We start from the raw sequence: 15,806 nt of genomic DNA on the forward strand, positions 1-15,806 counted from the left end.
TTTTGGCGGGTCTAATGAGTGTTTTTACACTTGCTGAAAATAGCCGATCTACAAAATCTCAACGCGACGCGTTGTGAGCTTGTAGATCTGCTATTTTCAGCATGCAACCAAGTGTAAAATGACTTAACTTGATACTGGATCTCTTGTCCACTAGTCCCTTCCTAACATTTTAGTCTAGTTTTTATTTGTCGACGAAATTGTCAGTATATTTAGTCTTAGTTTTAGTCATCATAGCATAGTTTTCATTTAGTTTCCATTTAGTTTTCGTCAGTGAAAATAGGTAGTCGACGAACATTTTTCGTCTTAGTTTTAGTCGACGAAAACAACACTGAAGCTACATAAGCCATCCTAAACTAAAATCCAAAACAAATCTATGATATTTCTTAATCATTTCACAAAAAACGTTTATAATAATTTATGTCCATCTATTAATTAATATATAAATAACACTGTCTTGTCAGTTATCATGTAACTGTTTATTACATTGAATTACATAGGATTAAACCTTAAACTTAGGCTAATTTAATTACTTACACAAACCATTGACTTCAGGCCCAAACATTGCCAATATTGGCCTAAGTCATTTTTACAAAAAGGGGCCGGATCGGCATGATGCTTTTTCAATTGGCGATTTCATGCGATTAGAGGTGGTCACTAGTGTCATGAGGAGCCGACTTAGGCCAAAAGAAAAATCCTCAAAAAAGACTCGAGCCATTAGTTTAATCAGACCAGTGTGTGTCCAGTGGAAACCTCGTATGAATCTGATCTCAGGTCAGAATGGGTTATTAAGATGGTGATGAATGATACTGTAGCATTAGTACTGTAAATTAGTTTAAGATGGAGATGAATGATACTGTAGCATTAGTACTGTACATTAGTTTAAGATGGAGATGAATGATACTGTAGCATTAGTACTGTACATTAGTTTAAGATGGAGATGAATGATACTGTAGCATTAGTACTGTACATTAGTTTAAGATGGAGATGAATGATACTGTAGCATTAGTACTGTACATTAGTTTAAGATGGAGATGAATGATACTGTAGCATTAGTACTGTACATTAGTTTAAGATGGTGATGAATGATACTGTAAAAGACTTGAGCCATTAGTTTAAGATGGAGATGAATGATACTGTAAAAGACTTGAGCCATTAGTTTAAGATGGAGATGAATGATACTGTAAAAGACTTGAGCCATTAGTTTAATATGGAGATGAATGATACTGTAAAAGACTTGAGCCATTAGTTTAAGATGGAGATGAATGATACTGTTACATTATGAATGATACTGTTACATTAGTTTAAGATGGTGATGAATGATACTGTAGCTAGCTCACAAAGCATCACACTGGGGCGTCTATTTCTGAGCTCCATTCACGGGAGGCTATTGTGACGAATGCAGGATCCAAAGCCTTCGAACTGGGGGTTTCCCATCTGGGGACGGATCCACCCTCCCACATGGGAAACCCCCAGTTACTCAACTAAAGGGGGAACCCCCTCCCCTCAACCCATACCCACCCACCCCTGGCCACGGGTGTGTGTGTGTGTGTGTGTGTGTGTGTGTGTGTGTGTGTGTGTGTGTGTGAGTGTGTGTGTGTGTGTGTGTGTGTGTGTGTGTGTGTGTGCCAGTGCTATTCTCTTGTTACACAACATCACCAGCAGTGGCATGCACAGACATTTAGAGGGGCAGGTGCTCAAATGAAAAAAAAAGGGCACCTTGTGCAGCACATTTTGGGGCGCCGGGAACCCATTTTGGTGCTTTAGCTATTGAAAAATAGCAGATCTACAAGCTCATAGCGCGCCACAAAGTGGCGCACTACAAGCTTGTAGGTCTGCTATTTATTTATTTTAATCAAAGAACCACTGACATAGAAACATAGCTTTAGATTGTGGGGGCCTAAATAACATAGTAGAAGCGTTTTTTTATCAAGATTTGATCAATGTCACCGCATGGTCCACACACTAAAAAGTACATTGCCAAAAGGGCAGGGGGTGCTCTAGCACCCCCTAGTGTCTATCTGTGCACGCCACTGTACTGCACTACGTACATACCTGAGGGATGATGGTGATGCGCGAGCGGAGGTCGTGCAGTCCGATCTCAGCAATGTCGATCCCGTCTATGAAGATCTTTCCTTTGGCGGCTTCCAGGATCCTGAAGATTCCCAGGGCCAAGGAGGACTTCCCTGCTCCCGTTCTCCCCACGATTCCAACCTGCAGGTGATTCGAGAATTCAGAGTTATAGACCCTCTCTAGGCAACACCATCCTTCTGGAGAATTCAGAGTTATAGACCCTCTCTAGGCAACACCATCCTTCTGGAGAATTCAGAGTTATAGACCCTCTCTAGGCAACACCATCCTTCTGGAGAATTCAGAGTTATAGACCCTCTCTAGTGACAAGGAATTTCCATCTGCAAGACTCATTTGAAGCTAATTTGAATACACTAAATTAGTCTAGACGAGCTTTGAAGCTCTGAACCATGCTGTGAGTAACAGAGTCCTTTTCACCTGTTCCCCCCCCCCCCTTTCCCCTCTCACCTCACTCCTTCTCATCCTGTTCCCCCCACCCCCCCTCTTCCTTTGTGTGTAAGCAAATGGTCCTTACATCTAGAGAGATTGTATTCACTTCGGCTCCACCTTGTAGGTGGAGTCTATCTCTGATATAAACTGTACCTCGGTGCTTGTATCGTTATGCTTGCCTGGGAGACCTGCCTGCGTGCTGCAGCATCCGTGTACTGCTGTGCACGTTAAATAAAGATCAACAAAGGGAACTTGCTTGCCTCTGGACAGACCTTCAAGCCTCTTGTGATTCCTCACGCGTTTAGAGTGTGTAAAACCTGCCACGACAATTTGGTGTCTAGAAGTGTGGATCCTGTGTCGTTGAGCTCCGGAAGATCAAGCCACAACTGACGTCAACGAACCGCTCCAAAAGGACAGAAGAGTCATGGCTGCATCAATGGAGTTCAACGCCTGGATTTAAAAAAAAACCCCTGTGGCTACACTAAAAAAACGGTGAGAATCTTCCAAATTTCAGACAATTGAAGAGCTAATTATAAATTCTAAGACCATATTTTGCCAACCTATCTATTGTAATAGTCAAGTATGCTTGATTCAAAATACAGCAGCAAGCCTAGCCTAAGAAAAGAGACCTTGCATTAAGCCAAGTTTGCAAACGCAAAGACACCTTGTTAACCTTGTTGAAAACAACATAAAGAAAACATAAAGATACAGCGTTTTGCATTAAGTCCAGTAAAGAAAGAGAAATAAAGTTTGTAAACACAAAGACACCTTGTTATACTGAGAATAGCATAAGAACCTTGTTGTAAAACAACATAAAGACATCTTGTTACTCTCAGATAAGACATAAAGATACCGTGTTTAGACCAAGTAAAGTTTGTAGCACAAAGATTACCGTGTTACATAGATAGTCAGTATGGGAAATAAAAAAAGTGCGCCAGTGGCAGAAGACAAAGAAAGATGGTCTTCTCTCATGAGCGGGATGATTGCAAAATATGGTCCAGAAGCATTAGACTGCCTTGATGAGTGGAAACAGATGGGGTTCCCAGAACAAGGCTCTTTAAGTATAAAAAAATTGCTTGACTTAGACCGACTACTAAGAGAAGCTGAGAAGAAAATGAGAAAGAAAAAGTCAATTAAAACGCACAAACTTAACAGATGTGACCGCCACAGAAAAGTATTTTCAATGTGGATGGAGGAAGCACAATTTAGACAACGGGAGAGTCATATGAGGGAACTTCCAAACATAGATTCTTTGAGGGAAGAGAGCGGGCCACTGGCTCCTCAGAATTCTCCTTTGTCTCCTCCACAGCAGACCCTGGACCTGGGCTGCCTGGGCTCCATGCGGGCCGGTCAATCTGCCATCCAGCTACAACGGACGGCTGTGGCTCTTGCTGCGGGCCTGCAACCCTCTACTCCAGCAGCGGTCCTGATATCCGCTGCGCTCAGCCTATTGAAAACTGTTGCTGCAGACCTACAGCCCTCTACTCCAACGGCAATATTGGTGTCCACTGCGATCAGCCTTCTGGAGACTGTTGCTACGGGCCTACAGCCCTCGACTCCAACGCCAATCCTGGTGTCCGCTGTGCTCAGCCTTCTGGAGACTGTTGCTGCAGGCCTGCAGCCGTCTACTCCAGCGGTAATCCTGATATCCGCTGCACTGGGCCTATTGAAAGAGGCTCGACACAAGGAAGGCTCCGCTCGGTCCAATGACACTGCTAAGAGCCGACGTCCATCCTGCACTGGCATCCCTGGCCCAGAGCTGGCCAACAGTGACGATGCGGACACGACACGGAAACCACAGACCTTGCTTCCATCTGTGCATCCGTCCACCCCTGGCAGCCATGGGGGGACAGGGCCCCATCGCAGCAGTGTCATCATCACCCAGGGCAGCACACCGCCACATGAGCAGGGAAGAAGAGGGCCTGGGACAGCGAGACGCGCACAGGGTGCATCAGAGTATTGTCGCCTGCCGGGCGGGGTGCCCACCTCAAGTGAACTTTGTTCTAACCCATGGATGGACCAGGAGGACGGGGACAACATACTGCTGGCTGACATACAGTGCCCCATGGTAGAAGTAGCCAATCCGCACGGCGATGTAATGATGGTGCAACGCCTATGGTCTCCAGATGACATAGGCCAATACGCAGCTACACTGAAAACGCCTACTGAAGTGGGAGGACGCCGCTGGACTAAAGAACTGCAGGCCTTTTGTCGTACATACAGACCTACAATGAAAGAAGTACTTGACATCTGTGCCAAGAATATGGAACCTTCAAAAATGCAAGCAGTCCTAGATGTCGCCCAAACGTATCAAGATGAGAGGCCTGTCCTTGTACAATTTGAGGACAATCGCAGATACATGACTGCTGTGGATGCAGTGTGTGAGAAGATTATTACACTCTTCCCAACGATATTAAATCTGACTGAAGTGCAGAACTGTAAACAGGGCAAAGATGAAACGATCAGTCAGTTCCGCCACCGCCTGGAGGAATCCATACTCATCCACGGAGGAGGAAAAGACCAGAACGACCCGTTTGCCAAAGCCTTCCTGGTCAGCCAGCTAATAAGCAACATGCATGAAAAACTCTCTAAGCGAGTGAAACAATCTCTCATTGGCTACAGAACAGCTGATCCGGCCGACATCATCAAGCATGCAACTCATGCAGAGGACGTCGAAAACGAGATGAACGAAAAAGAGAAGAAACAGGATAAAAACAAGGCCGAAGTCCTTCAGCTTGCAATGATGAGCGCTGTCACTATGCTGTCAAAAGACAAAGAAGAAGACTGCGACAAGAACGAAAACAGAAGACATCTGCAGAGAGAGGACAGTAGGGGCTATTATGACCAACGCAGACAAGTCTACCATTCATCATCCGAGGGAGACCACAGGGATGAAGAAGATTTTGGACACTGGGGGTAGTGGACAGGAAGGGACTACGCTTCCAGACAAGACTACAACCGCCGGTCCAGGTTATGCCCCCATTACAACCCCCCCTGGAGGACTGTCCTACCTGTCATTTGCTCCACTAACCACACACACACACACACACACACACACACACACACACACACACACACACCTCCCCCTACAAAAAAAAAAAAAAAAAAAAAAAAAAAAAGTGTGGGTATTACTCGACCACCTGGAAAGAAAATATTGTTTGAATATATGATGTTTTCTGTTTATTTGTAATGTTGCTGTTCTAAATACAGGTCAAATTGATTCAACAGGGTACTGTATTAGTATCATTTTTAGGGATTTCTTGGTTTATTTGATTGTCCAGTCACGATTGTAAAACCCTTGTCATTCTTTTGCTTAGCTCAAATATGTTACAAGTACTTCTATTTTTTATGTATTTTCTTCAAATGTATTATGATGTATTATTTTGATATTGATGGAAAATTCACAATTATTGTTTAATTAAGCTGTTGTTTAATTAACAAGAGGAAGGATTTGACAAGGAATTTCCATCTGCAAGACTCATTTGAAGCTAATTTGAATACACTAAATTAGTCTAGACGAGCTTTGAAGCTCTGAACCATGCTGTGAGTAACAGAGTCCTTTTCACCTGTTCCCCCCCCCCTTTCCCCTCTCACCTCACTCCTTCTCATCCTGTTCCCCCCACCCCCCCTCTTCCTTTGTGTGTAAGCAAATGGTCCTTACATCTAGAGAGATTGTATTCACTTCGGCTCCACCTTGTAGGTGGAGTCTATCTCTGATATAAACTGTACCTCGGTGCTCGTTATGCTTGCCTGGGAGACCTGCCTGCGTGCTGCAGCATCCGTGTACTGCTGTGCACGTTAAATAAAGATCAACAAAGGGAACTTGCTTGCCTCTGGACAGACCTTCAAGCCTCTTGTGATTCCTCACGCGTTTAGAGTGTGTAAAACCTGCCACGACACTAGGCAACACCATTCTTCTGGAGAATTCAGAGTTATAGACCCTCTCTAGGCAACACCATTCTTCTGGAGAATTCAGAGTTATAGACCCTCTCTAGGCAACACCATTCTTCTGGAGAATTCAGAGTTATAGACCCTCTCTAGGCAACACCATCCTTCTGGAGAATTCAGAGTTATAGACCCTCTCTAGGCAACACCATTCTTCTGGAGAATTCAGAGTTATAGACCCTCTCTAGGCAACACCATCCTTCTGGAGAATTCAGAGTTATAGACCCTCTCTAGGCAACACCATTCTTCTGGAGAATTCAGAGTTATAGACCCTCTCTAGGCAACACCATCCTTCTGGAGAATTCAGAGTTATAGACCCTCTCTAGGCAACACCATTCTTCTGGAGAATTCAGAGTTATAGACCCTCTCTAGGCAACACCATCCTTCTGGAGAATTCAGAGTTATAGACCCTCTCTAGGCAACACCATTCTTCTGGAGAATTCAGAGTTATAGACCCTCTCTAGGCAACACCATCCTTCTGGAGAACACGTTTAGAGTTATTTAAAGGGATTGTGACATTAAAAAAAAGGTTTTGGAATTGTTCTTATTTTTTTTTAGGTTTTCTAATCTCAATTGCACCCAAAAAACATGAACTTTTAACATTCAGTAGACTTTCTGTGGTCTGGGGTTTTCTGGCTCAAACAGGTGCTCTGATTTGCCGGCAGATTGTGATGTAAGATCCTGCAAATCCCATATATGTCAATGGGATTTGCCAGCAGATGTCACTGTTTTCACTGTGTTGCCTGTTTTCATTGTAGCTCAAAAGGCTTCCAAACCCCAAAGAAAACTTCAGACCACAGAAAATCCACTGAATCATAAATCCACAATCCACTGGTCATAAAACCTAAAAGAAAAAAGAAAAATAAATGAAAATGAATGTCATAAAACCTTTAACAACAGTTGAATTGAGGTGTGAGTGAAAAACGTGTGTATTTTCGAATGAAAATCGAATGAAAATTTATTAGGAAAAATGCGGAGATGTCCGACCGCTATTCGCGGTGTCCGACTATTACTACCACTAGCCCTAAATCTAACCCAGCAAACATTCTTTGTTCTGTACTTATACATACAATAGCATGGTACAAAACACTGAAGTCCTTAAACCAGAAACCTAAACTCTTAACCGGGCCATGTAATGTATCCTCCTTGCTGACATGTTTGCACCATTGGTGAGATGCGAAAATACTTTTCGCCGTGCTGTGCTGTACTTGTACTGTACATTGACAATAGATTGAATCTCATCATCGTCTCATCTCACCTTCTCTCTCTCCTGGATGTTCAGAGTGATGCCCTTCAGATATCTATCTATCTATCTATCTATCTATCTATCTATCTATCTATCTATCTACCTACCTACCTACCTACCTACCTACCTACCTACCTACCTATCTATCTACCTTCTCTCTCTCCTGGATGTTCAGAGTGATGCCCTTCAGAGCCAGCTCCAGTCCTTACCTTCTCTCTCTCCTGGATGTTCAGCGTGATGCCCTTCAGAGCCAGGTCCAGTCCTTACCTTCTCTCTCTCCTGGATGTTCAGAGTGATGCCCTTCAGAGCCAGGTCCAGTCCTTACCTTCTCTCTCTCCTGGATGTTCAGAGTGATGCCCTTCAGAGCCAGGTCCAGTCCTTACCTTCTCTCTCTCCTGGATGTTCAGAGTGATGCCCTTCAGAGTGAAGGTCCAGTCCTTACCTTCTCTCTCTCCTGGATGTTCAGAGTGATGCCCTTCAGAGCCAGGTCCAGTCCTTACCTTCTCTCTCTCCTGGATGTTCAGAGTGATGCCCTTCAGAGCCAGGTCCAGTCCTTACCTTCTCTCTCTCCTGGATGTTCAGAGTGATGCCCTTCAGAGCCAGGTCCAGTCCGGTCCGGTACTGAAGCCCGTAGTCCTGCATGTCGATGGTCCCTCTGTGGGGCCAGTCGGCCGGCAGGCTGCTGTCCTCCACGCTCCAGGCACCCTGAGGGGAGAGACACCAAGAGGTTTAGCATAATGCTGCTGTCCTCCACGCTCCAGGCACCCTGAGGGGAGAGACACCAAGAGGTTTAGCATAATGCTCCAGGCACCCTGAGGGGAGAGACACCAAGAGGTTTAGCATAATGCTCCAGGCACCCTGAGGGGAGAGACACCAAGAGGTTTAGCATAATGCACAGTTGTGTGCACAGACATTTAGAGGGGCCAGGTGCTCAAGTGAAAAAAAGGGCACCTTGTGCAGCACATTTTGGGGCGCCGGGAACCCATTTTGGTGCTTTAGCTATTGAAAAATAGCAGATCTACAAGCTCGTAGCGCGCCACGAGCTTGTAGGTCTGCTATTTTATTTTAATCGAAGAACCACTGACATAGAAACATAGCTTTAGATTGTGGGGGGCCTAAATAATATTAGTAGAAGCGTTTTTTTATCAAGATTTGATCAATGTCACCGCATGGTCCACACACTACACATTATGAAAAAAAATTAACACTCTTTTTTTTGTTTTGTTTTTAAGAGCACATTGCCAAAAGGGCAGGGGGTGCTCTAGCACCCCCTGCCTATTGTCTATCTGTGCACGCCACTGATAATGCATGTGCGCGCGCGTGTGTGTGTGTGTGTGTGTGTGGTGTATCATGAGGAGTAGGAGTGTGTGAATGTATAACCTTCACTGCACCTAAAATATGTGTATGTGTGTCTCTCTCCCTGTATGTGTGTCCCTGTATGTGTGTCCCTGTATGTGTGTCTCTCTCCCTGTATGTGTGTCCCTGTATGTGTGTCTCTCTCCCTGTATGTGTGTCTCTCTCCCTGTATGTGTGTCTCTCTCCCTGTATGTGTGTCTCTCTCCCTGTATGTGTGTCTCTCTCCCTGTATGTGTGTCCCTGTATGTGTGTCTCTCTCCCTGTATGTGTGTCTCTCTCCCTGTATGTGTGTCCCTGTATGTGTGTCTCTCTCCCTGTATGTGTGTCTCTCTCCCTGTATGTGTGTCTCTCTCCCTGTATGTGTGTCTCTCTCCCTGTATGTGTGTCTCTCTCCCTGTATGTGTGTCTCTCTCCCTGTATGTGTGTCCCTGTATGTGTGTCCCTGTATGTGTGTCTCTCTCCCTGTATGTGTGTCTCTCTCCCTGTATGTGTGTCCCTGTATGTGTGTCCCTGTATGTGTGTCTCTCTCCCTGTATGTGTGTCTCTCTCCCTGTATGTGTGTCCCTGTATGTGTGTCTCTCTCCCTGTATGTGTGTCTCTGTATGTGTGTCTCTCTCCCTGTATGTGTGTCCCTGTATGTGTGTCTCTCTCCCTGTATGTGTGTCTCTCTCCCTGTATGTGTGTCTCTCTCCCTGTATGTGTGTCCCTGTATGTGTGTCTCTCTCCCTGTATGTGTGTCTCTCTCCCTGTATGTGTGTCTCTCTCCCTGTATGTGTGTCTCTCTCCCTGTATGTGTGTCTCTCTCCCTGTATGTGTGTCCCTGTATGTGTGTCTCTCTCCCTGTATGTGTGTCTCTCTCCCTGTATGTGTGTCCCTGTATGTGTGTCTCTCTCCCTGTATGTGTGTCTCTCTCCCTGTATGTGTGTCTCTCTCCCTGTATGTGTGTCTCTCTCCCTGTATGTGTGTCTCTCTCCCTGTATGTGTGTCCCTGTATGTGTGTCTCTCTCCCTGTTGTAGCGCTGCTGACCTCTTTGACCGTCTCCGAATACTCCTTGACTCTCTCCACGGAAACGATGTTGTTTTCCACGTCCGTCCAGGACCTCACGATCCAGCTCAGGATGCCAGTCACCTGCAGACAGCATCCAAAACACACCGTTAGAACACAAAACCCAGGGTAGGTACCCTCACAAAAAACATGCAGTAATCCTGGTCTCTAAACTGCCTCCCCCTGGCCAGCCGGGGCGCCTGATGGAGGGGAAAGGAACTGGTTGGAATAACGTGTTCCTTCCACGCGCTACGTCCAACCAGGGAAACTCCCCCCTGTCAGGTGTAAAGGAGCAACTTGGACACTCAGGCATGAAGGAAGCATGAGCATCAAGTCCGTTGCTCTCCCCTTGTCCCCCATATATGGGGACTAGGTTGGTCTCCCCTTGTCCCCCATATATGGGGACTAGGTTGGTCTCCCCTTGTCCCCCATATATGGGGACTAGGTTGCTCTCCCCTTGTCCCCCATACATGGGGATTAGGTTGGTCTCCCCTTGTCCCCCATATATGGGGACTAGGTTGGTGGAGGGTGTGTAGAGCCCAGGATCACATTAGATGATTGACACAGGGGTGATAAATGGGTTACAAAATCGTGGGATAAAAAATATATAAAAAAAAACCCACCACACTCCACGTTAGAAGTAGAAGGGCAGCGGTGGCCTAAGGGTTAGAGGTGCGTCCCCCTGTTGCCAAAAGGTTGCCTGTTTGATTCCCCGGACGGGCAGGAGAAATATGGGTGGTCATCACTCACCCAACACCGCTGAAGTGCCCTTGAGCAATAAGGCACTGAACCCCCAACTGGTTAGTGGCCAACAGCATAAGACTGTGGTTGTACTGGTCAGCTCCCAGGTGTGTGTGTGTGTGTGTGTGTGTGTGACTGTGTGCTTCTATGTGCAGGGCGTTGCTGAAAATGAGTACCTGTGCTCAGCTACTTACCCTGGGTAAAAAAAGAATAAATAAAAAAAATAACACAAAACACACCGCACGCTCCACGTTAGGAAAACATTCTCCTAGCTACTGCGGCAGGCCACGACCATGTGTGTGTGTGTGTGTGTGTGTGTGTGTGTGTGTGTGTGTGTGTGTGTGTGTGTGTGTGTGTGTGTGTGTGTGTGTGTGTGTATGCGTGTTTTTATAGTGATTGCGCAAAACGTACACATTGGTTGGTGTTCTACTTTCGTTTCACTCTAGACGAGGCGGAGCTCACACACTATTATTGCCCAACCGGCTGTTAACGTTTATTTTGTTGTTTTTTTGCATGATTGTGTCGCCCCGAGGGGACTGATGTTTGGCAACAGCAAGAGCAGGATGCACAGTGTGTGTGGGTGTGTGTGTGTGTGTGTGTGTGTGTGTGTGTGTGTGTGTGTGTGTGTGTGTGTGTGTGTGTCAGTGTTGGTTTTGGCAGCACATTTTTTGTTTAGTCTAGTCATATAGCCTTTTGAATAAAGTTTCATTTAGTGTTGGTCATCTTTATTTTAGTCATCTGAAATGCTTTAGTGGTCTAGTTTTACTCGACTATAATGTCATGCGATTTTAGATGACATTGACGACGTTGATTTAGTCGACTAAAATGTATTTTGGCGGGCCTTGATGTTGTCGTAATGGCTGAAAATAGCCGATCTGCTATTTTCAGAGCACAAACAAACATAAAATGACTTGTCTTTTAGTTCTACTGGATCTCTTCTCCACTAGTCCTTCCTCCGTGTGTGTGTGTGTGTGTGTGTGTGTGTGTGCGCATGCGTGTGTGCGTGCTAAATGGTAAAATAAAACGATGCATTTATATAGCGCCTTTATCCAAGGCGCTTTACATAGATTCACACACACATTCACACACCGATGGCGGCGGAAACCATGCAAGGCACCAACCAGCACATCAGGAGCAATCAGGGGTTCAGTGTCTTGCTCAAGGACACTTCGACACTAACTCTGGGGGAGCCCACAGGGTTTGAACTGGCAACCTTGCGTCTACTCTACACTCTATACCCCTGAGCCACTGCGTGTGTGCGTGCGTGTGTGTGCGCGTGCGTGTGTGTGGATATATTGAACCTCGTACCTGGAGAGAGTGCGACACCGCCAAACCGACGATGCCCGGGCTCAGCGTGTGTTTTCCCATCACGGAGAGAACGGACGCCGCTAAGACCACCCCGTTTCCTACAAACTCCAGGTTCACCGCCAGCCATCTGAGGAGAAGAAGTCACACTATTATGGATACCACTGATTTGTAAAATAAAATAAATCAGAATGTAGATTATAGCACATTGATAGTAGCCTACGAAGGATGTTTGCTTGAGACGAGATTCAAAATGTAAGATGTATGCTTCGTATCCAATTATATTTAAAGTATAATATCCTTGCATCTAAAGTATAAGAGAGTTCTGTTAATCTTGTACTTTTGTGAATTTTCTCTGCGCACAATTTCGCACCCTGTCACTTTGGAGATTTTAGCATTATATTTTATAGGTAATTGACATGTACAGTACGATGTAGCTTTGAAGTGTAATATTATTTCTGCCTCTTGGCCTCCTTCCATTTAAATGGTTAATTCATTTGAAATGTTTAATAAAAAATGTTGACTATAATTATTTACTTAAATTATTTACTTAATACTTTGCTTAAGACATTTGATTGTTTAAAATACATTAAATTGATTGGATAAATAAGATATTTAATAGTATTATGATTTTGTTAAAAGGCAATGTTGTTATTAGTTATAGTTTGTCTTTCTGTCTTCAAAGGTTTACAACCTGATAAATGACAGATTTAATCAATCAACAGAGGAAGCCAAACGTTGAACAAAAATTAAAAAATATAAATTTGATCCAGAAGAAGATTTGGAGCAGAACTGAAGTATAGACACGTCGTCAATCATCCAGTGTTGTTTTTGGCAGCAAATTTCTATTTTAGTTTAGTCATAGTCTTTGGACTGAAACTTCATTTAGTTTTAGTCACCTGGAAATGTCTTAGTGTTAGGACTAAACATCATAAGATTTTAGTCGACTAAATCTACAGTTGATTTAGTCGACTAAAATGTATTTTGGTGGGCATTGATGGCGTCGTAATGAGTGTTTTTACACTTGCTGAAAATAGCTGATCTACTGTACAAGCTTGTAGATCAGCTATTTTCAGCATGCAACCAAGTGTAAAATGACTTATAGGCCTACTGGATCTCTTGTCCACTAGTCCCTTCCTAACATTTTAGTCTAGTTTTTATTTGTTGACGAAATTGTCAGTATATTTAGTCTTATAGTTTTAGTCATCGTAGCTTAGTTTTCGTTTAGTTTCCAGTTGTTTTTGTCAGTGAAAAAAGGTAGTCGACGAACATTTTTCGTCTTAGTCTTAGTCGACGAAAACAACACTGACCTGGTGGCCACGAAGCGAGGGAAGTAGGAGGTCTGGTTGAAGTCCACCCTCCTGTTGGACTGCTGGACGAAGCGGGCCTGCTCCCCGAAGGCCCGGATGACGCTGGCGCCCTGCACCGTCTCGTTGAAGTGGGTGTAGATGGGCGAGCGGCTCACGGCCTCCAGCCGGCGGAGCTGGCACGACGTGGCCACGTAGAAGCTCTGGAAACCCCCGGCGAGGAAAAAACAAGGAAATACATCATTTAATAACCCATTCTGACCTGAGATCAGATTCATACGAAGTTTCCACTGGACACACACTGGTCTGATGAACCCATTCTGACCTGAGATCAGATTCATATACGAGGTTTCCACTGGACACACACTCATAGCTCATAGCGCGCCACCGAGTGGCGCGCGACGAGCTTGTAGGTCTGCTATTTTTGAAAAATCGAAGAGCGACTGACATAGAAGACATTTTTAGAATCTGATCTCAGGTCAGAATGAAAACTGTCAGGATGTAGAAGACATTTTTAGAATCTGATCTCAGGTCAGAATGGGTTAAAGGACAATTGAAACAGTGGTTAAAAAAACAACCAGTCTTGTGATCATGTACGACGCTTAGTCAAAAATAGAGTAAACCTACCCTAATAATTTTCTTAATTTTTTATTCTTACTAGTCTTATTAGGTTTGAAATGTACTAGGTGTTTGTATGCTATATTTCTTGTATGTCAGTCCTGTTTGTATCGTTTGATGTTTGATGTCGGATGGAAATTAGCAAGTTTTGCTAAATCTGGTATATTTATTTACACTGCATTTGTAATGTAATGTTCATCAATTTACACTGTCTCGACCAGTGTTGTTTTCGTCGACTAAAACTAAGACGAAAAATGTTCGTCGACTACCTTTTTCCACTAAAGAAAACGAAATGGAAATTAAATGAAAACTGTGCTATGACTAAGACTAAATATACTGACAATTTCGTCAACAAATAAAAACTAGACTAAAATGTTAGGAAGGGACTAGTGGACAAGAGATCCAGTATGAGTCATTTTACACTTGGTTGCATGCTGAAAATAGCTGATCTACAAGCTCACAACTGTAGATTTAGTCGACTAAAACCTCATGACATTTAGTCGACTAAAACTAGACTAACACTAACACATTCCAGGTGACTAAAATTTGACTAAAATTAAATGAACTAAACTATTAGTTTAGTTCAACTATTCAAAAAGACTACGAGTAAAACTAAAATCAAAATGTGCTGCCAAAAACAACACTGTCCCGACTGAATAAACCAATAGAGTAAAGTAAAGTGACGTTACCTATATAATAATAAAACCAAAAAAATATATAAAAAATAATAATAATAATAATTTAAAATAAAATAAAAAAAATAATAATAATAAAAATAATTATAATAAAAATAATTATAATAAAAAAATATATATATAATAATAATAATAATAATAAAAATAAAAAAAATAAAAAAAATAAATAAAAATAAAAATAAAAATAAAAATAAAAATAAAAATAAAAATAAAAAACCAAAAAATTTAAATAATCCAATAAAGTAAAGTAAAGTTAAGTCACCTGCACGAAGGCGTACAGGAAGGCCAGCGGCAGGATGACCACGGCGGCGAAGGGCGTGGCTATCAGGACGACGGTGCAGACCTCCAGCAGCTTGAAGACGTAGCCCAGCGTGGTCCTCAGCCCGTCGGGGATCATGCAGTCGATGGCGTCCATCTCCTTGGCGAAGCGGTTCAGCAGGTTGCCGCTGGGCGTGGCCTCGAAGAAGGCCATGGGCGAGTGGAGCACGTTGTTGAGCAGCTCCGTGTGGAGGTGGCGCGACGCCAGGATGCCCCCGACGGAGATGGCCACCGTGGTGCCGAAGATGGCCACGCCTGGAAAACACACGCAGGGAGCAGTGTTGTTTTTGGCAGCAGATTTTACGCAGAAACACACGCAGAAACACACGCAGAAACACAGCAGAAACACACGCAGAAACACAGCAGAAACACAGCAGAAACACAGCAGAAACACAGCAGAAACACACGCAGGGAGGGAGCAGTGTTGTTTTTGGTTGTTGTTTGGTTGGTTGTTTTTGTTGTATTCAGTCGGGACAGTGTTGTTTTTGGCAGCAGATTTCTATTTTAGTTTTAGTCATAGTCTCCTGAATAGTTTTCACTTAGTCTTAGTCACATTTTAGTCACCTGGAATGTATTGGTGTTAGTCTACTTTTAGTCGACTAAATGTCATAAGATTTTAGTCGACTAAATCTACAGGCGATTTAGTCGACTAAAATTTATTTTTGCGGGCCTTGATGCCGTCATAATTACTTATTTTACACTTGCTGAAAATA

The 15,806-nt window shown here is 43.8% G+C and overlaps 1 protein-coding gene across 5 annotated transcripts in view; it reads right to left on the reverse strand.

Annotated features, from left to right (window-relative positions):
* Positions 1-15,806, reverse strand: part of LOC310859259 (multidrug resistance-associated protein 1-like) — an 85,803-nt gene that overhangs the window by 5,514 nt on the left and 64,483 nt on the right. For all 5 annotated transcript variants that reach the window (XM_083765669.1, XM_083765673.1, XM_083765670.1 and 2 more), the window contains 6 exons: positions 15,038-15,348; positions 13,466-13,665; positions 12,159-12,285; positions 10,092-10,193; positions 8,267-8,413; positions 2,053-2,211 (listed from right to left, as the gene is read on the reverse strand). In XM_083765669.1, the coding sequence (XP_083621795.1) occupies positions 2,053-2,211; positions 8,267-8,413; positions 10,092-10,193; positions 12,159-12,285; positions 13,466-13,665; positions 15,038-15,348 (1,046 nt within the window). The remainder of the gene's footprint in view (positions 1-2,052; positions 2,212-8,266; positions 8,414-10,091; positions 10,194-12,158; positions 12,286-13,465; positions 13,666-15,037; positions 15,349-15,806) is intronic.

Source organism: Protomyctophum parallelum, assembly GCF_964188405.1.
Source record: "Protomyctophum parallelum genome assembly, chromosome: 5".
Taxonomy (NCBI): domain Eukaryota; kingdom Metazoa; phylum Chordata; class Actinopteri; order Myctophiformes; family Myctophidae; genus Protomyctophum; species Protomyctophum parallelum.